Source organism: Python bivittatus, unplaced genomic scaffold, assembly GCF_059951505.1.
Source record: "Python bivittatus isolate LINGU-HERP-01145 unplaced genomic scaffold, Pbiv_v1 ctg000070_np1212, whole genome shotgun sequence".
Classification (NCBI taxonomy): Eukaryota; Metazoa; Chordata; class Lepidosauria; order Squamata; family Pythonidae; genus Python; species Python bivittatus.
In genome coordinates, this window is record NW_028277034.1 from 41199939 (window position 1) to 41220501 (window position 20563).

At 40.4% G+C, this 20563-nt stretch overlaps 1 protein-coding gene across 2 annotated transcripts in view; it reads left to right on the top strand.

Moving 5' to 3' along the window:
- The first annotated feature begins 4056 nt into the window (after positions 1–4056).
- The window catches only part of TSPAN5 (tetraspanin 5), a 78136-nt gene continuing 61629 nt past the window's right edge, over positions 4057–20563 (top strand). Inside the window, exon 1 of one of the 2 annotated variants that reach the window (XM_088133036.1) lies at positions 4057–4518. In XM_088133036.1, coding sequence (XP_087989162.1) covers positions 4438–4518 — 81 coding nt within the window. In that variant the 5' untranslated portion in view covers positions 4057–4437. The remainder of the gene's footprint in view (positions 4519–20563) is intronic. The other variant, XM_007426321.3, reaches the window with a different exon arrangement.

Below are 20563 nucleotides of genomic sequence, written 5' to 3' on the forward strand. Positions count from 1 at the left end.
AATCATGTAAAATCAACCATCTCACAAGAATGATTATAAATAAAATAATAAAAAACTAGCAATGATTAGAACAGCTGATAAAATCAAAGGGAGGCTTGAGCAAACAAACAAAACACACATTTCCATTTCTGCAAACATTTACTAGAGCGAGAGCTGGCCAAGTCATTGTCAGACGCTTAGTATGTAGGTAGGCGGACTGCAGAGCTTATTTCTCACCATACCAGAGTGAGCATCAGCAATCAGTGGTATGGTTAGCAGAGCATCATCCTTTGAGTGTAAAGACCATGTAGGCCTTTAGGAAATAATTTAAATAACTTCTTCTGGGCTGTTTAGGGCCCTATCAAGAAGAAACATTTCCTACAGGGGCTGCAGGTGCCTGGAAAATGATAAGGTTGCTTTCATGAGTCACACGCAGCTGTTGCATTCATATTTCTGCACACCTTTTCTAACTGAAATCTGAAGCACGGCTCAGCCCTGTTAGCGAGCAGGCAACCAAAGTGGAGCATGTTAGTATTTGTCTGCAGTAAAGGACTCTGTAGCCATACAGCACTAGCTGCAATCCGCAAACTATCCTTAAGGGAACTTCCAAGTAAAGTGTACAAAACTAATTCAGTCGTATTCAGTATCATTATTATTGTGGTATTATAACAGTATTATGTTGTTGTGACCTTGCACCCTGCTGTTTGGGCAGAGAGATCTCAAGGAGCACCATCCTGATACAGGGTTCTGCTGTTTATGGAAAGTCATCAGTGGTAATTTATGGCATTCTTATGCTAGATGCTATAGTTACACAGATATGCACGTGGAGCACATTGTTCTAACATGTTAATTGTGGTCTTCATTAAGACTCCCCAAGAGGTTCTTACACCCTTAAAATACTTCCAGAGGTCCAGCTCACTGTCTTCTCAGCCTGCTCTTGTTCCAAGTGCGATCCTAGCTACAGCTACCTTGCTCCACATTCATGAGGGAGGGTGGAGGACAGGAGCAGTAGAAAAAAGTCAAGATGGTGGTTGCAATAGTACAGTCAAAACCCCAGCTATTAGTGCATTGCATTTAAAAATTGTATCAACACTTCACCACCAATGCCCCTAGCACCAATGCCCCTAGCAGGACTGAAGATGTTTATTGACCACCAAAAAATGGTGGCCTAACAGAGTGGGAGTCTGGCAGGCTACATTTGCTTGTAAAATATTTGGGATTCACAGAGATACCAAAGTCATCTTTAAGTAGCCTTCCCTAATTAAAATCCTCCAGATAAGTTGGGCTGCAATAATTGCTCCTGCCAGTTGAATTCAATTGGAGTTAATTCTAAGTCAGCATGTTTTGGACTGCAGGATGATCTTGAAATCAGTCATTTTCAGCATTGTTTATGATTGCATTACAGGATTCATTGTTACAAGGCAATAGAAGCAATACATTACTTGCACCAGCAGAATAACAAAAATCCAAATGCTGAATAGCTGCATTCAAATGACTCAACTTACAACATGATTTGCAGGCTGCTTTTACATGGCACACTAAGGCATAATATAGTTTGTTGAGTCTGGCTTCATAAGTTGCATGAATCTAGCCTTGTGGATTTAAACCATGGTTATGTGCAAATCCAGATGGCTGTGATTTATTCACTGAATCATGGCTTATGTTGGGTAAATATAGCTTCAGTATCTGCTTCAGTGTGCGATCACCAAATGCTACACTGGTGACAGTTGACACAGAATTTAAAAGAAACAGTGTGAGAAGATTCCAGTTCATATTTCAGCTGAGCTGTGATGGCCTGTGAACATGTGGTTTGGGAGATATAGCACACTCAGCTATCATGAGGTTTTGGCTTACAGTGCTGTTTTGTACAAACCAGACCATTATGGTTGATTCAAGAAATTATGTTTAAAAAATAGATGTTGTGTTATATGTAAATACAGCCAGTAACCTGTTCACGTACCACACTAAGCCACAATTTAACTGTGGCATAATGGAAAAAAAATATTTCTGGCTTGGTCTGAGCATCTTGCTAAATCATAAACATGGTTTACAAGCCACAGTGACTGAATTCACACAACATACTAAATCAAAAACGAATGGACTTCATTATCATTTAGTGTGATGTAGGAATTCAACCAGGGGCTGGCCTTAGGCAAAGACATCACACCACTGCAATGTCAACCATCACATGCAATTGTTGGTCATTTGCTTATATTGTATATTAACAATTAATACTATAATAACCGTTTATCAAAAACAAGGCTACAAGAGCAGAGTTACAAACATTTAGACAAGCAAAGAGATTTTGTATCTCTTTGATGCTGTTTAATGGTTGGCCAGAGTTTTTTGCAGCCCAGCCCTACCAAATACTTAAATACTTTAATATTGTTTGTCAAAGCTTCAGCACTTTATTTGCAAGATGGACAATAATAATACTTGTCTACCTTTCAAGGTTGTTATAAGAGTAAGTGAGCTAAAATAAGTGCTTCAGATATTTGAGAAACATGCTCCACAATTTAGTGAAGGCTAAGGTTTGTATACCAAATTAGGGGTATCTCCCTGAACCAGGATAGGGGGAGTTATTTGTGCCTCAACATGCAGGGGCTCTAAAAAAGCCAAAGAAATTCATTATTTATTTATAGAGCTTGGTCAGGACTAACTTGAGTCAAGGTGAGATGCAAGTAACACTCATCTTAATTGGAGTATCTTGAGCATGCTCTTTTCTTCCAGACCATAATGTGTTTTCTTATCTTCTGAGAGCACAATCCTGTCCATTTCTCCTGAGCAATAAATTCAGCTGAGCTCGAGAGAGTTTGGTAATGGAAGTGCAATGATTTTATTTTTGATTTAGTTACTGCTTTGAGAATGCGTTTGATAAGGCAGCCCAAAGCATTAGTATTTCCCACAAGGTTCCCCCAACTCTCCAAGCTGATTCGGGCCCCTTCTCCACATTACGGCGCCCGAGTGAGGCTGACTTGGATTTGCACTTCATGCGAACTATTTTTAGGATGTTGACTAAAGGCGGGAAAATGGGGAAATATGCACGTTAATGGCCATGTTACGAAGAAGGAGTTATTTGTTAAAATGAACTAAAATGGCTGTAGATGGGAGTGTGCTTCTGCTCACTTTGTTACCTGGGAGTGATTTCAGGAGAAAGCCGCCTCACTTGAGTGTTGTAGGAAGGGTCCTTCTTAAATAAGAACTGCACGTGGTAAAAAAGAACAGTCCAGAATGAATGGGCGCTGTACAAATGTGGGATGAATACAAAACCGAGTGACAACCAGAACGTCGAAGTGGTTTGGTTAGAGAGAGAGAATAAATGACGATCGAATCACAAAGCGAATCTTTCTCAATGGTCCGGAGAAAAGAGAAGTCTAAGAAAGCTCGGCTGGAGTGGATGGCCCTGACGAGATCCTGAAAAAGAAAAAACAAAAGGACTTAAAAGCAAAGAACGAAAATCGGGACTTGAATGGGCGCGCTGGAAGCAAGGACGTTAAGGAAGCAAGGCTTAGGGAGATGCAGTGAATGGGTTGGGTACGTAATCCAGGTCTTCTTTAGCTACGCTCTTTCATTTCACGCCTTTAATTTCTCCTTCCCTTGCTCCCTTCCTGCGCTCTGCGTATCGTTGCTTGTCTAGGACGCGAGGAGCGCGACCGTCCTGTACGTTATGCATGTCGCTTTTAACGCAACGTGGTGCACGGAGCGGACCCATCTCTCGCAACTGGGAAACCGTGATTTGAGCCTTAGTGTACCGAATGAACCGAGCCAATGCTGGCTTCATCGGCAAGCACGTTCAAGCGAGCTACGGCTTGTCCCGTTGCACGAACCCATCCGCAGTGAGGCCACGCCGGCCAAGGAGCCAAACAGCCTCCCTCCCGCCGCCATCGCGTCCCACTGCGGGGCGGAGAGACCTAAATTCGGCTGCTCCGCCGCCAGCTGGACCTCCGTGCTGCGCCGGATTGGCGAGGACGCCTCTCCATTAAAGCGGGCCCAGCCAGTCGCCGGCCGCCCCTTCCCTCTGGGCGTGCGAGCGCCTCTGCCGAGGAGGAAGAGGCGCTCGCGGTGGGAGGAGGCTCCGCGGTGTCAAAGGGGCGGCGAGCGCTTCGCGGCTCCTGCGGGGGCGAGCCTCTGCTGGCAACCTCTTCGCCCGCGGGCATCGCTGGCAGCCGCTACGCGCGGCTAGGAGGTCCGTGCTCGCCGCTGCAGCTCGGCCTCCTCGATGTGTGGAGGCAGGCGGCGGCGGCGGCGGCCACGACGCGGGTTTCCTTCGCTGCCTACGCGCTGCGGGCGGCGAGCAGCCGAGCGAGCACGCCAGCAGTCGGCCGGCTGCCTCTAATCTGCCCCCAGCTGCCTGCGCCCGGCTCCTGCGCCCTCGGTCGCGCTGCCCCCTCGGCTTTCCCTCAGCCCCCTCCCCGGCCGACGGTGCTTGCGAGTAAACTGTCTTCATGAGCCCCAAGGATGTCCGGGAAGCACTATAAAGGCCCCGAAGTGAGCTGCTGCATCAAATATTTCATCTTCGGCTTCAACGTCATCTTCTGGGTAAGGCATTCGTTTCATCTCATCTAGGGAGCCGTGCGTGATCGTGCAGTTTCTGCGTCGCGGTGTAGGGCTGCGCGGAGGGAGAGCGAGAGGAGGCGCGCGTGGCGTGGAGCGCGATGAATCGCCCCTGGCAGGTTGAAGGCGTGCGGGGTCTTTGTCTGTCGGAATAGCGGGGCTGAGTTCGCTCTAGAAAATCCGGACAGTTTCGCAGAGTCTTTTATCGTGAATTTGCTTTTCGTGACTGCCTCCGCCCCCCCCCCCGCTTCCCCAAGGTTTTTGAAAGCAGTGCCCGTGTTAGATTTTTATCCTGTTGGCGAGGTAGATCTGGTGGTAAGGTGTGGACCTCCTTCCCAATTTTAGGCCTTGGCTCCTTCCAGTTATTATTTGTTTAAAAATACCCCTGGAGAAAGTATGATTCGCCCTCGGTCAGGAAGCCTCAGAAACTCTGTAGTTTTATGAAAAGGGTTATGCAATGTGTAGAGAGGTGAAAAAGAGATTTTGATGGGTTTCCACTAATTCCATGGAAATGGATGCATAGAAGGGAATACTATTTACAAAGCCCCTGTGTGTTTATGTGTGTCTAGCATATGGCAGGATTAGAGGAAGCATTTTTTGAAGCTATGTGTATATATCAACCTGGCACCTTCCAGATGTGCTGGATAATCTTAGTCAACATCTGGGAATTAGGTTGGTTGGAAATTGTGCATCTGGGGTTCGTAGCTGCTCAGAGTCATTGAGAGTTGGGCAGCCTACAAGTTTAAGAAATTATTACATCTGGAGACCGCCAGATTGGGGAAGTCAGATGTATGCTGAGCTTGTTACCCTCCTGTCTGACATTCTTTAATTGGCTTCCTGGCTCCATGATAAATTGGTCCTGTGTGCTGAAATATTATCTCAAAATACTTTCTCCCTTGCTTTTTCTCGATTTGTGATAGTTTTGGCTACTTCCTTATACTCAAAAACAAAGTAAAAACAATATTTTGACACTTTTTCCAGTATTGTTCCCTAAATTGGGTTGTTGAAAGGAGACATTTCATGTAAAAATGTCAGAACTAGGATGTTGGCTGATGGTATGCATACCAGACCTTTTCTTAGATTCTGAATTCTAGGTGGGCTGGACTAGAAATACTCTGGCTGGGGATGATGAGATTGTACTCCAAGATGTCTGGAGACCCTTAGGTTGGGGATGTGTGCCAAAAACAACTGCAGTAAATACCCAGTGTTGTTGTGTTCAATGACCTTGATTTGCAGAAGACTATATTCCATAAAATCTGCTAATGGTTGGTGCATTATGTAAAGGAAATAGATTTCCCATTAACCATGAGCAACATGGACATTCATACATACATAGTGAAGGTGCACAGAATTTCAACTGAGTGATTGTAAAAGCAAGCTGGATAAAGTATTCCACTGCTATATGGGGAAATTCATTAAAAGCCGTTCCCCTCTGCTGTTACATATCGAAATGAAGGAAGCACCAAGCTTTGATTGTTTTTGGCATTCTGGTCAAAAGTTAATGGAGACATGACCAGAGGTCTAAGACAAAAGAAAGGTGTTAATGTTATTATTCAGTCTGCCAGCTGAGGGGAAGCCTTCAGTGGTATAACAATCTGGGCTCTCATCCAGAAAAGCTTTTGCTTCTGTAAATGTGCAAATTTTGATATTGCAAGATTCTTCATTGTCAGTGGGTCTCATCCTGGAAAATAAAAGCCAAGGTAAGTTTTGTACAAGTCCTTTCTAGGAAGCCAAAAGCTCGTGTGAAGGCAGAGAAGTGCATGGCCTTTGCTAGAAGCCAAGGACTCTTGTCTTGTGAAAACCATACTGGGTTTATCAAAAGATTTGCACATGTCTAACAGTCTTGTTAGATATTGTTTACACCAGCTTTGAAGGACAGTATTAGTTATGCTATCAACACTGCATTAAATTAATGTTGTGTTTCTGACATGACTATATTAAAGATTGAAACAGATGTTATTTTTAGAGGACATCTGGATCATTGGTTGTAGCCCTGTAAGTGCATGTATGTGTGTGCAGCTGCATTCTGAAGAAAGTAGTGAATTTAGCAGAAGCCCTAGACAATTCTGGGGAAATATTGTTGAATTTTGGTAGATTGATTATGTGCCATCAAGTTGGCGTTGACTCTTAGCAACCACATAGATGGATTTTCTCCATGACGATCTGCCCCTAACCTGGTCTTTCAGATCTTCCAGTATCATCCACCTTGCACTGTTGAATTAGGAGTTCATTTTCCCTGGGAACCTGATTTGTATGATTCCAAGTGCTGCTTTTCTCTTCTCAGTGTGAGATTAGAAATGTGTTAATGGTGCTCAAAATGACTTGAAATTCAGGCTGGTTGCTGAGTGCCTGGATCACAATCAAGTGACCGTGGGACTGCGACAGCTGGAACTTCAAGGACTGGTCGTAACTACCACTTACTTGTTCAGAGCCGTTGCAAGTTCAAATGGTTGCTGAATGAGTTGTCATTAAATGAGGACCACCTATACTTCAAAATCTGGTACCTGTACTCAACCAATACATTTAATGACCAGCAAATATCATCTGGCAATCATTCCTAATCTGCTGAGATCTTACTGATAGGCTGCAGAATCACTTCCTGATTGGCTTTGCTGCTCTGATGTCAGAGAATGGATCAGAATGTAAACTGCAAAGTTAATGAATAGTCTCTGTTATATCAGCACAAGCATAGTCTGCATTCTGCAGGCTTGTTAAATGCACAGTACATTTTATATGCACATTTTATTTGCATTTAACCTGAGGCTAGTGTAAATATTTAGGTTTATTTTTTGATGTAGTATTTGCTTGAGCAGCACTAGTATGTGAACTGGTAACTTATGAATCTGACTCTGTAACTTGTGAGTTAGAGACAGGTCATTATGAATGCTGCCATGACTGTGGCTTGAGCTGTTTCCTCTTGTGTTGCTTTGTTTTGGAAGTCGTCGGATGACTGTGTCTGTAGGGGCAATGACACATTTGAACAGGTAGATCATTTAATCCTAAACTGAAATGCTTGTGCAGACTTCACATGTTGGAACATGCTATGCCTGTATTAATTATACTCCCTTTAAAACCTTAAAATGATTTGTATTAGGGGATTGCGTTCACCTCAACTTACTTGCCCTCATGCTGGAAACATGATTAGAGGTTTTATTTGTATGCCCTACTATACAGAAATTAAGCTAGTGTGTACGAGGAATAAATCTTGTGATTAAAAGCCTGCCTATAAGCAGGAAAGGGTTTTATTTTGGCAGGAAAACCTTGTGACACGTGCACGGTATGTGGCTTGAATGACTGTTGCATTTTCCAGTTTACCTGTTTTCTAGTGGTTCAAGTAGGTTGCCTTTTTAATTTGACTTAAATTTTCTTTGTAAGTGCCAATACATTTATCTAAGAAAATATTTGTTTGAATTTTATATTTTTAGTATATTACGTTTAAAATTTGCTTAGAGATGAAAAAGGTTACATTTGTATTTGAGAGGAAGACCAAGCACAGACCTGCTTGGAAAAGGGAGGACAATAGCTGTAATTGGTCATTTCCCATGTCAATCAGCGCTGACTACTGAAAAGCAGGTAGGATGTTAGCTTAAGAGGTACTGCAAAAGATCAGAACTTTTCTTAAAGGGTCGCTGCAGAAGACTTGCGCTTCTGCATACAGCCAGATATTTTCAGAACTTAATATGGGGGAGTTCTTTCTGCTTTCTCTAGCAAAAACAATATTGCCTCAGAGAAACTAGTTGGGGAAAAAACCTTAATGCTTTTTTGTGGATCAATTAATGATTTGTTTATTGCTTTGTTCCATCGTTAAGTCATGTCCAACTCTTTGTGACCCCATGAACCATATTGCGCCAGGCCTTCCTGTCCTTCACTGCCTCCCTGAGTTTGCTCAGTTTCATGCTCATTGCTTCAGTGATGCTATCTAACCATCTCATACTCTGCCGTCCTCTTCTCCTTTTGCCTTCAATCTTTCCCAGCATCAGGGTCTTTTCCAAAGAGTCCTCCCTTCGCATTAGGTGACCAAAGTATCTGAGCTTGAGCTTCATTATCAATCCTTCCAATGAGCAGTCAGGGTTGATTTCCTTTAAGATTGACTGGTTTGACCTCCTAGCAGTCCAGGGGACTCTCAAGAGTCTTCTCCAGCACCACAGTTCAAAGGCATCAATTCTTCGACGCTCAGCCTTCTGTATGGTCCGGCTCTCACAGCCATACATTACTACTGGAAAAACCATAGCTTTGATTATGTGGATCTTTGTCAGCAAGGTGATGTCTCTGCTTTTTAATATGCTGTCTAGGTTTGCAATAGCTTTCCTCCCAAGGAGCAAGCATCTTTTAATTTCATGGCTTCAGTCTTCGTCTGCAGTGATCTTGGAGCCCAAATAAATGAAGTCTGTTACTGCTTCCATTTCTACCCCTTCTATTTGCCAGGACAATTAATGATAGTACTTGCTTATTTTGAAATATATTTTAATAAAAAAGATTAGAATGGTAACTATATTTGATCAGGGAAGCTGCAGTGGACATTCTTATTGGTAATGCACTTGCTCATTTTTATCTACCAGAGAACTGGAGGTCAGCTGAATTGGAGGAAAGGGTTTAAATAAACCATGAAATAAAAATAAGAGTAAAAAGATTGCCTTTTGTGACAGATGGCACTGTACAGGCTTTTTTGTGAATTCTTAGGGTTTGATGAAAGACATAGTGCAAAACACTTCTTGAATATATATTTTCCTCTTTAGTTAAGACAAACTGCACCTACTTTCCATTTCAATAACATTTCTTAGCAAGGTGACTTACATTTAGAGAAGCCAAGCCTAGGCGGTCCACTCTTCTCATAATTGTTTTCCTGATAAACAGCAGAAAAGGAGATAAGCCACAGTTTGAAATTTAAAATGAATTGTAAAGGGACCTTTTTTTCTCCAGTGAACGTTATACAGCTTAAATGATCTTTAATAGCAAATACATGTACTTTGTAATTTGGGTTTCAGGTGTATGTACACTGCTGTTGCAAAAGACTCTAACTTTTTTTATTCTGAGTTGAGAAAATGTCTAAAGGTACTGGCTGGCACACATCTCTCAGGTTGGCAGACCTATTTTTGGTAAAATACCAAATCTTCAACAACTGTTCTACCTCCATCTTAGGTTGCCAGCCATTACATTTTCTCCATCAAAGTTCTCCTACTTCTTCCATGGAGTGCATTCTTGTTTTTTAAGACTCTACCTTCTTTTGCCAGCTCAGCACTTTCTCCTATTCCTTTGGGGGACTAAGCTAACTCATACTCTGAACAGCTCACTAGAAAGATGTGAGTTTCTTGGCTAGCACAGGTGTCATGTCTGTGTGATAGATTCACAGAGAGGTATGGCCTTCTGTAGCCTGTCACAGGCACATAGTGACTTCTGGAATATATGCATAAAAGAGAATAGAATGGCTAAAACTCTAATGCAGTCTCGCAGTACACCTGCAAGGTATCAGTTTGTCCGAGTCAATAACTTAAGGACATAAAACAAAACATTTTTATATGTTCTCACACTGGGTATCTGTATACAACTTTGGAGATTTGCTTAATTGTCTTAAAGTGCAATAGCAAAATTATTAAGATTAAATCATGAAGTGAAGTGAGCTATGCGGTGTGCACAGTTTAGCAGGGCATGGTGCTGAACTTCTTGGTACAAAAAGTGAATACATAGAGTGGGGAAAAACAACTAATGTTATTCTTTAATGCAGGGTGTATGCAGTCCAAAGTTATATTATTCAAAGCATACTGAAAGGTCCGACCTGTCACCTTGTTATGATCATGGAGGATGTGCATGTTAACTTTCAGTGGTTTGGTTGTTGCATCAAGTGGCAGCTGATGTATTTATCTCTAGGTTATAAACTGCATGCTGGACTCAGACGGTGACTGGAGGCAATTCATTAGTGGCAAATGGGAATCTATGGTAACAGCAGTTTACTTGGCAGCTTCCCCAGTGTAAGATTTATGCGCTCTGGATTAAGGGCTGGGAAAATGCAATGGCTGAAATCTGAAGATTTACATGTGCGTATCCTAATCTGTCTGCCATTCCTTATTGTGATTTTAGGTTCTTGTCCATTGAAAGCTTCCTTAGAGGATTCTAACATCGAAGTGCTATCCTTAGGACAGCATAGGAAAATACTCCGAAATGATCCTGCAGAAGTTCTGGAGTTAAATTTCCCCCTTCCTTAAATTTTTTTGCATAGACCCCACAGGAGATATGCAAAAGCATGGCGACATACTCTTTGTATAGATCTGAAGTTCCTTGTTTGTCTCCTGTGAAAGGTAAGGATAAGATCAGTTAGGGAAAATGATTCCAAAAACTTTATTTTTAAATTTTGAGACTAGATTTACACTAAGCCATGGTTTATTACAGGGTTGCAAAGAAACTGCCTTGTCAGCGTTTACTTTTGTCCCTCCTAATTAGGTAGGACCAAATGTGGATTCTTTTCTTAAACACTTTTGTGGGTTTGGGGGAGTTTTAAAGGACATAGTAGGTTCTAAAGCCTTCCAGATCCTTAACACATTCATTTTGTCCCTTAAAACTCTTGAGCCCTCTCCCCAAATGAATCATGGCCCTGTGCATAAGCCTTCTTCATGACAAACCACCGAATCCTGATGTGGTCCTCAACCTGACAGTAGTTATACTGCTTTTTTCTCCCTATAAACCACAGAATTGGGTGAGTTTTTCCAACCTACTAAACCATAACTTTAAAGCCACAGTGACTGGGTTTAGAAATTCTCCAAGGCGATCTGTTCCCAACTTGGTCCTTCAGGTCTTCCAACGGTGCACTCATGACTGCTGTAATTCAGTCTGTTCACCTTCCTGCTGTTTATCCTCTTCTTCTCTTATTCTCCAGCTTTCCCAGCATTATAAACTTCTCAAGACAACTATAATTTGCATAATGTGTCCAAAATATGATAATTTGAGCCTGGTCATTTGTGCCTCAAGTGAGAAGTTGAGTTTGATTGATTCTATGACCCATTTGCTTGTTTTCTTGGCTGTCCACAGTATTCTCAGGAATCTTCTCCAACACCAAATTTCAAAAGCTCCAATAGTCAGTATATGCTGCTTCTTCAAAGTCCAACTTTCACTTCTGTGGAGTATCTCAGAAAAAAAAAACACATCTGCATAGTCCTGATCCTTGTAGGTATAGCTATGCCATGGCAGTTGAATATCTTTTCCAAGACCTTCATTGCCACTCTACCAAATGCTAGTCTGCGCCATATCTCTTGACTGCTGATTCCTTTACTGTTGATTCTCTATCCTAAAAAGCACAGAAGAATATTAGTGTGCAAAGCTGCAAGTGTGCTTCATGCCTGGCTTTTGCAGCAGTTGCACTACTAAGAAGGTTCCTCTCCCCCCCCCCCCCAGTTTTTGGAACATTCAAGGCCTCATCTGTGCAGTCTTTATTTACAAGCAGCTCCCACTGATGTTAATGTGAGTTTCTTGGTGTGGCAGCTGCATTTTCAGGTTGATTTAGTTTTCATCCAGTGTGGCAAAAGATATGAAAAGACTTCGAAAGTGGCATAGCCAATTCTTCACAATTTGCTGAAATGGAAGAAGAACAAGTGTGGACGTGTAGGTGGCATAATGTAGAAGTGCTGCCAGATAAAGGACTTGTGGAAGATGGGATTCATCTTCCTGTTTTTTGGAATCGATGGGATGAGTTTGATTTTCATCGTTCGCTTTGGCAGTCAATGCCCTGTATACAAATAATGTTTCTGATGTGAAGGGAAATCCAAAAGAAAATAAAATACGATAAAGGAGTGGATTTCCCACTAATAAATGGAATGTGTGCAAATGCTGTGAATCTGGAAGGGCTTCCAATACAGTTGGAATTTTGTTAGTATTTTTAATAAGATAACTTTCACCCTCTTTTGATGTTTAGGTATAAAATTCCCTACGCTCACACAGTGTCTTGTAGTCCTGGGTTTGCTAATCACAGTGTACTGAAGCAATCATATTTGGCTGGGTTTGCACAATGTGGGACACCAGAAATAATCAAGCTGCATAATGATTTAGAATGTTGTGTGACTTAGGTTATAGTGCTGAACCAAAAATCCTGGTTTGCAAACTCTAATGTCTGAATTTGCAGACTGTGCTAAATCAAAACCAAACAAACCATGGTCCGACATAGTGTGGCATGTGAAATCAGCCCATTTGGATTTCCCTTCATTAGGAAACTACAGAGTCTCAGATACTTTGCGGAATAGACTGTGAGAAGACACACAACTAGGATGGTATGTTCAGCAATCCATACATGGTATAGATGGAGGGCAGCCGTACATAATAGCTCTCTTGTCTCAGTTTGGCTATCCCTGGAGGAAAAGAATGTCTTCATTCTAGTCAATCAGCCCCTACCAGCATTCAGATACCTCTGTCTTCTATTCCTGCCAGGCGCTATTATAAACTCTGGGAAAAAGCATAATGCTGCCTCTGATACTGGCCTTAACTAAATGTTAGGAAGGTTTTCTTGGGCTGAAAGCTATCAAGAGGTTTCTTGTGTCCTTATTAATATCTCCCTAAACTACTAAGCCTTGCACATCTGTTCTGTTTTTTTGCCTTATAGAACTCTTTCCCCACAAAATGGCTGCCAGAAGTTGATGCAAAAAATTGAAATAAAATTGGGAATTACAAATAAAAGACTAAGAATAAAGCAAGAGAGGCCATCACTAGCAAGGTGACCTTAGAGGAACCTACTGAGGGAAGAAGAATTAATTTTAAGTCTTCATTTTCTCCAACTACATCTGATGGGGTTGAAAGGTCTTAGTCAAACTAATTTGCAAGCTTTCTCTGCAGTATTTGTGTGCTGCTGTAACATAGGAGTAGGAAACTAAATCTGGGCAGTGATACAGATTCATAAGTTCTTAGTATTATGGATGATGCCATGGTTTTAGACAGAAGAATCTAGCTCACGGGTGCCCAACCTGGGGTGCCTGCACTCTCAAGGGGGTGCGAGATGGAATTTCAGGGGGTGTGACAATTTTATGCACTGAGTTAAAAGCTTATTTGTTTAAGTTCAATTTGTTCACCCACATTAGAAATTAGATTTCTTCATCTTCAAATGTGATATTACTTTTGTAGGGGGTGCAAACATTAATCAAACAATTCCTAGGAGTGTGGGGCATAGAAAAAGTTGGGAACCACTGATCTAGCTAGAGGTACAGCTTGACTAGCTTTAAGCCAGATTTCTTCAGCTAATTTCCCCAAGAACTGGGGAGTGACAATGTACTCCTAGAATTTGATGGTAAGCAAAACTAAAATAGACTTTAATAAGCTGTGTGATGTGTAGGATTCTGCCTCAAAAAAAAACCGTAGGAGAAGAAACTTGGTAGGTTGAAATTCCTCAAAAAGGAGTTATTAAAAGCACAATTTCAATTGAGAAAAAAATGGAAAAAGCCAATGTGAGTATCCTAAAAACTTATTAAAAATGTGAAAGGATATATACAGAAGACGGAAAGAGATAAATTGCCGAGAAAGAGAACATGCAGTAGCTTGGATTTGTAGAGATGGTATCAGGAAAGCTAATATTGAGAATAAACTGAGGTTAATGAAGGTTAAAAAGAGTAGAGGTAGGGTGAAAAAAGAAAAAAAAATAGTATGCCAGGGTTTAGTGAAGGTGACAAGGGCAACAAATAAGAAACAAAAGCTGAACTACTCAGTTTCTCCTTTGCTACTATCTGACAAGAGGATATACATTCCTCTTGGCAGTTGTTAAAGAGCTGGTTGAAGAAGTATAATTCCAGCTTAGGTTTGATAGAAACCTTGGGAATACTTATTGCTGGTATATGAATTCAGTCTCCAGCATGAGATAGATTGCATTCTGGGGTAGTAAAAGAACTTGCAGGTATGGTTTATTGATCAAACTCTATTTTTGAAAAATCTTAGAGAGCAAGCAATGGATCAGAGGAGAGCAAATACAGTATCACCACTGTTTCTGTAAGAGAAAAAAAGAGGCTCCAGGGAACCAGAGACCAATCAGTCTGACAATGGTATTTAGGAAAATTCCAAGATAGAATATAAAGTGATTACTGTAAGCACCTTGACAATGCTATATTAATTACTAGAAGTAAGCATGGATTTGCCAAGAACAAGCATTGCTAAGCTATTCTTACTTCATTATTTGGTCAAATAACTCTCTTAGTAGATTTTGGGAATGTTGTGGACTTAATATATCTTGACTTCAGAAAAGGATTTGACAATACTGTATCTCATATTAGTAAACTAATTAAATATGGTCTGGGTGGCATGTGTTTTAGGTGGATTCACAGTGGCTTGAAAGCCATACTTGAGTGCTAATCAAGAGTTTCTCATCACATTTGAGCGAGGTATCAGATGGAGCGCCACAGAGTTGGTCCTGAGTCTGGCATACTTCAAAATTTTCATGAACGACTTGAATGAAGAAATAGAAGCAGTGCTCACCAAATTTGCATTGGCACAACATTGGATAGGCTAGTTCTAAGACTTTAGAACACAGAAAGCAAATTCAAGATGATTTGGATAGAAAACAGAAGTAATCTGAAAATAATGACATTTAACGTGCAAATTTATTCACTTAGAAACAGTAATAAAATGCATAGATATAGAATGAAGGATACTTGCTTTGATAACAAGATTTGTGAAAATATTTTGTATTTGTACTTGATGACAAGCTGAATAGGAGCCAGCAGTTTGAAATAGGTGCTAAAAAAGCACCTAGTTTTAGACTGCATCACTTTTCACACCATAGAAATAATAGTTCCACTGCAGTCTGCATTGGTTGGACCCCATCTTAAGTTTTGTGTGTGGTTCTGGGTACTACATTTTAAAGATTCAGGCATAGTTGAGCAGATTTAGAAAAGGGTGTAGTGAGAGTAATCAAGAAACAAACTAAATCCTGTAAGGAGATATTGAATGAACTAGATTCTTCAGCCTTGAGAAATTTAACAGCACTTTTCCAGTTCTTAGTACCTAAAGAGATGTCACAGAAACTAAAACTCAAGAACAGTTCCCTGTCTTCCCAGAATACAAGCCATAGAATAAGTTATTCAATTTCTAACTTAAGTTACAGGAAGATAAGTGCTGGTGGAAACACTTCCTAATAGTAAGAGGAATCCAGTATTGAAATCAGTAACCAAAGGAAGTAATGGGCTTTCTAGATGTCTTCTGGTCAAGGCTGGACAACTCAGGACTGCTTACATTTGTAATTTTGCACTAAGCGGGGAGTTGGAATTGACCCCTCTGTGATTCTGTGAGATGCATTCAGTTTTGGTTTCCTTAATTCCCAGATATTATATGAGATGTCTGGCTTGGTGGGTACTGTCTTTTGTGTTGTGGTCTTTGACTGTGATAGGAGTAAGTTTGTATTTCCAGGGTTTCTCACCTTAGTCCTTCCAGTGGTTGCCCCTAAGCTTCGGAATGCCCTTTCCAAAGAAATTGCTCTTTTAAACTTTAAAATTATATATAATTTTATATTTATATAATTCATATAATATAAATTTATATGTATAATAAATATTTTATATTTATATTTTTATAATTCTTTTATAAGGACTCGTTTTATGCTGCTATTTAGGCATCAATTTAAAATGTTTCTGCAAGATGCTTTGGGAAAGCATTTGTTTTGAAGGTCAGTTTATAAATCCATAATTAAATCTCCAAGTTTACTTTGCAGTCCACAGACTGTTTAAATCGCTTTGTTTTCTCCTCTAATGTTAACGTGCATAACAGGTATTGGGTACATTTAAAACAGTGGGAATGCTTAAATAGCATCTGACTGTATGTAGTAGAAAAGAGCAAGGGTTCCATTTCTTAGTCTGAGCATATTTAATAATACGAAAAAATCAGTGCACCATCTATTGCATATATGATGCAAATCTTGAAAGTGGATGGATGCATTTAACAAAAATATGGACACTAATAAGCCTTTTCTTGGCTCTTGAATGAGTCTCAAATTGCAGGATCAGGGAGACATGCCTAAAGTCTGCTCTGTTCTGGAACATATTCACTGTCAGACCCTGGTTTTTTTTTTATGAATAATCTTAAAAACTTTGCCACTGTGTCACAGTTTAGACCCTATGCACCTGCCAAGGCTGAAATGAGACAACGATTTAAATCAAATCAACTTTTCTTCATTGAAATACAATTGCATGAGCTTGTCAAATGCACATGCACGTTCATACATACATATTTGCCACTCCTTACTATCAAGCTGGCCAGACAAAATACAGAGTGATGGAAAGTTCTGAGACACCCATTTGGCAAAGGTAGAGCTTCCGAATCCTTGTTCCATCTCTCTTTTATACAGTAAAAGCTCTTTGTTCTCTCCAAATTTTGATCTTTCAGAAGTCTGGAGGAAGGAAGATGTCTAGCTTTTTCCAACCTTCAAGTGTTTGGACAAATGTGGCAAGATATCCGCTGGTCAGAATCTTGCTTCCTCCTTAATGTCAGTTATTAAAATAATAATTATGAAATGTTAGTGATTTATTTGAGAGCATATCTTCATAGTGATAACCACTTAAAAAACCATTTTTAAAATATGGCTGCTAATTCATATTTGTGATGGTAGGACAACTAGGTAACTTTTTCTTTTTTTGAGAAAGTGAGTATTTTATTGTTCCCTAGCCTAGTTCTACTTTAAGCCATAGTAGTCTCATCTAATTCTTTTAAAAAAGGTTGTATTTTATCTACAATGTCATAGTTTTGTCATGTCCAAGATATTGATGGAATTGAGTCTGTTGCTGAGTTTGTACATTGTAGTAAGCCAGGGATCAACATCTGCTTCACACCTCAAGGGCTTTCACTCAAATTGCTGAAAATCATGCAAGAATTGAGTTATCTTATTGTGAGATATTTGGAGATTTTGGTATTCTCAGATGGCAAATCTCTAGTGTGAGGCTTCAGTCAATAGTAATTATAATTTAAAAAAAAAACAATTTTGGAGAGCTGCTGAACTGTTTTGGGTGGTAGTGGTGGTGATGGATGTCTTGACAGCTATTTGTGCTGTGTTGTCCTGTTGCGGAACCCAAACTGAATGGGTTTATTTGCTGGTGGCTTTGTGTGAAACTACACATTGTTGCATAGGTAGGTATTCTCTGTCTCTGTAAAGCTTCCAGCTCCATTATGACTCCTGGTTACAGCTGATCTTATTTTGCAGTTAAGTTATGGAATGGAAATAAGTCTTTGGAAGACACACACTGCCATTTGTATACATAAACCTACCCCAGAGCCTAAAACTGTGCTGCTGAAATCCAGCCAATTTGCCAGTGAAATTTCACAACATGATTTCAGGATCTTGGAATAGTTTGCTCTATTTATATAACTTCCTTTTAGCTCCCTCATTCAGCCAGAAAAATTGGGTCATCCTTTCTGGTGACATCACTATGTCTTTGGAAGTCCTTCTGAGGTCCTTCAGATGGTTGGGGGAAGTGTATTACTACATGAAGCCCTATCTAGGGGAAGTTGTCCACCTCTACATTATGGCATAGTTTTATGTGGGTTTTCTATCTTTTTCAGGTCACAGAACTCTTAGTTAAAAAAAAAAAAAAATTCTTGGACCCCCAATCAAGAGCTACAGCGATAGAAAATTGGTTGCATTTGAGTGAACTTTTGTTGTTGTTTCTCATGACGACCATTCAAGTTTTCTTTTGTGGAGCACAGTTTGAGAAAGCCTGAACAATTTCTCATGTTGGATTGAAACACACCTTACAGCCTGTAGCCAAGTGCAGCCTGATTTGGTGATGGGTGATGGGATTGCAGTTCAAAGCATCTCTAGAGTACTAGATTGAAGGAAAGTGACTAAGTCCAAAAACATGAGAGGCTGGAAGTGACTTAAAGATATCAGACTTTTAACAAAATGAAACAGGCTGCAAATTTTACCTCCTTATTTGAGAGTAAGTCCCATGGAAATAAGTGGGGCTAACTTTTCAGTGTAGTTATACTATTGATTTTATTTTTTTTTACTGTACTTGCATAAGAGGATACTAGCACCCTGTGTTCTTTAAGCAATTCCAGTCGTTTTTGTACTTTACTTAAGGTTTTACCCTCTGTGACTACGTTGATCATTCCTAACACGACTGGCATTTAAAAAAGAGCTAGTGGGGATAGGGACGCCAAGTTGTAGCAGGAGAAGAGGGAGGCTTTAACTCGTACTTCTGCAATAATTCCAATTGGTGTTCTTCCCCATCCTGTACTTGCTATTCACCATGAAAAAAGAAACCCAAATATTTTCTGGAGGGTGGGAAAAATTGAGATAGGAATCACAGCAGCAGCAAATGCTTAAAACTCCTTCCCCTATAAAGCGTCCCTGTTGGTTTAATTTATTTTCTTTTCTTTGAAGTAGGGCTGATTTTAGAAATGATCCCCTGATATTCATAGGATTAATGCCTGTTTGTTGTGTGTAGAAAACCAGTGAAACAAAGACTACAAAAGCCTCAGAAATGGGCAGATGTTGGCAAATGGGAGACTTTCCGGACATATAAAGTAAATTGCAAATAAGCTAAACTGAAAGTCTGCCCTCTAAGTCTAAACAAAATGTTACTTGAAAAAGATAAAATAACTTGGGGCTTTTGTACCATTGTTTAAAATTCCAGTGAAGGATTTCTTTAAAGAAGTTTCTGTTTGAAATGAAAGATCTGAAGCCTAATTTTTCTCAATTCTGTGGCACTATGCATACCAATGTGAAAAGCAGGACATTTGTGAAACAAATTAGTATACTGTTTTTTTTTCTCCTCAGATATGGGGTTCAAATAGTATACTCCAAAAGTTTCTGGTGCCCCCCCCCCAATAATTCTGCAGAATGAGTCGTGTGCGTGTGGGAGGGTAGCCTTCGTGTTGGTGGAACAACTGCTATTTCCAAAAAAACCTGGTAGTTTGATGCTAGCAGGGTAGCAGGTATGGGGATCAGCCCATTAGTTATCAGCCTTGGGGCTGTTATAAAAAGTCATTAAAAAGCAGTTAATGGGGTAGATGGAGGAAACATGAAAGGCTACTACTACTGCATAGGAGCATCAGTTGAAAGTTAAGGATTGTGAGCTATCCTGAATGCACCTGATTGGCCATTCTGTGACACAGATTGCTGGACTAAATAGGTTTTTGGTCCAATCCACAAGCCTCTTCTTTCATTTATTAGTTTTGGACCTTTTGGGAAGAACAAAAAGCAGGTGAAAATATAGTAAAAAACAACTAACATTTAAAGCATAGTTGAAAATATCAATAGAGTGGAAAACTGATCTACAAAATAAACCTACAAATGCCAGCGGGAAAAAACTTATGCCTGAAAACTAAAAATGACAATGAGATGATCATGCAATAGGAATGATAGCAATCTCCTTCACTTCCAGATGTATATCATTAGCCTCTCCAGTTCCCTGTGTTGTTGATCACCCACCAAATCAATCTTAGTTGACAATTTTACTGTGAATATTGGAGGCATGATTATATAATCATTTAGTAGAGTTGAAATAGAGGGATGAAGGCATGAAAAGCTATTGAATTTCTGCCTCCCTGGTCATAAAGCTGTTAGAAAACCCTATAATCTTGTGGTCTGAACTATGATAAAGCCATCTGCTGACCTGCTTTATCTACCCAAGTCTCAATACATGCCAGATGGGCTTTCACATTCTGGATTAGACCTGAATGGTCTGATTTTTATCATGTAGCAATGTGGCACTTAGCAGCATCTTCAGTCCACAGTGTCTCCCAATAAGATTCCCATATTTTTGCTGAATTGGGGGCAATGGCTTTGATGTGACATTGTCGTCTTCTCCTTGAAAGCCTTCTTTCTCCTGTCATATCTCCCTTACCCCATAGCTCTCCTGCTTTCTCCAGTCCTTTCCTCCCTCCTGTGGTAGAAATATACCTCACCTAATAAAGATCAGTATGCTTGCCAAAAAGAAGAGTTAACCACTGAATGCTGTGGAAGAAGACTGAGAATATGCATATGGTCAGCTGATAAGAAAGGCTCTCAAGAATAGTCAGAGCCACAAGGGAAGTTGAACCTAAATTCAGGTTGTGTCCTCTTACCACAGCCTGAAACAGT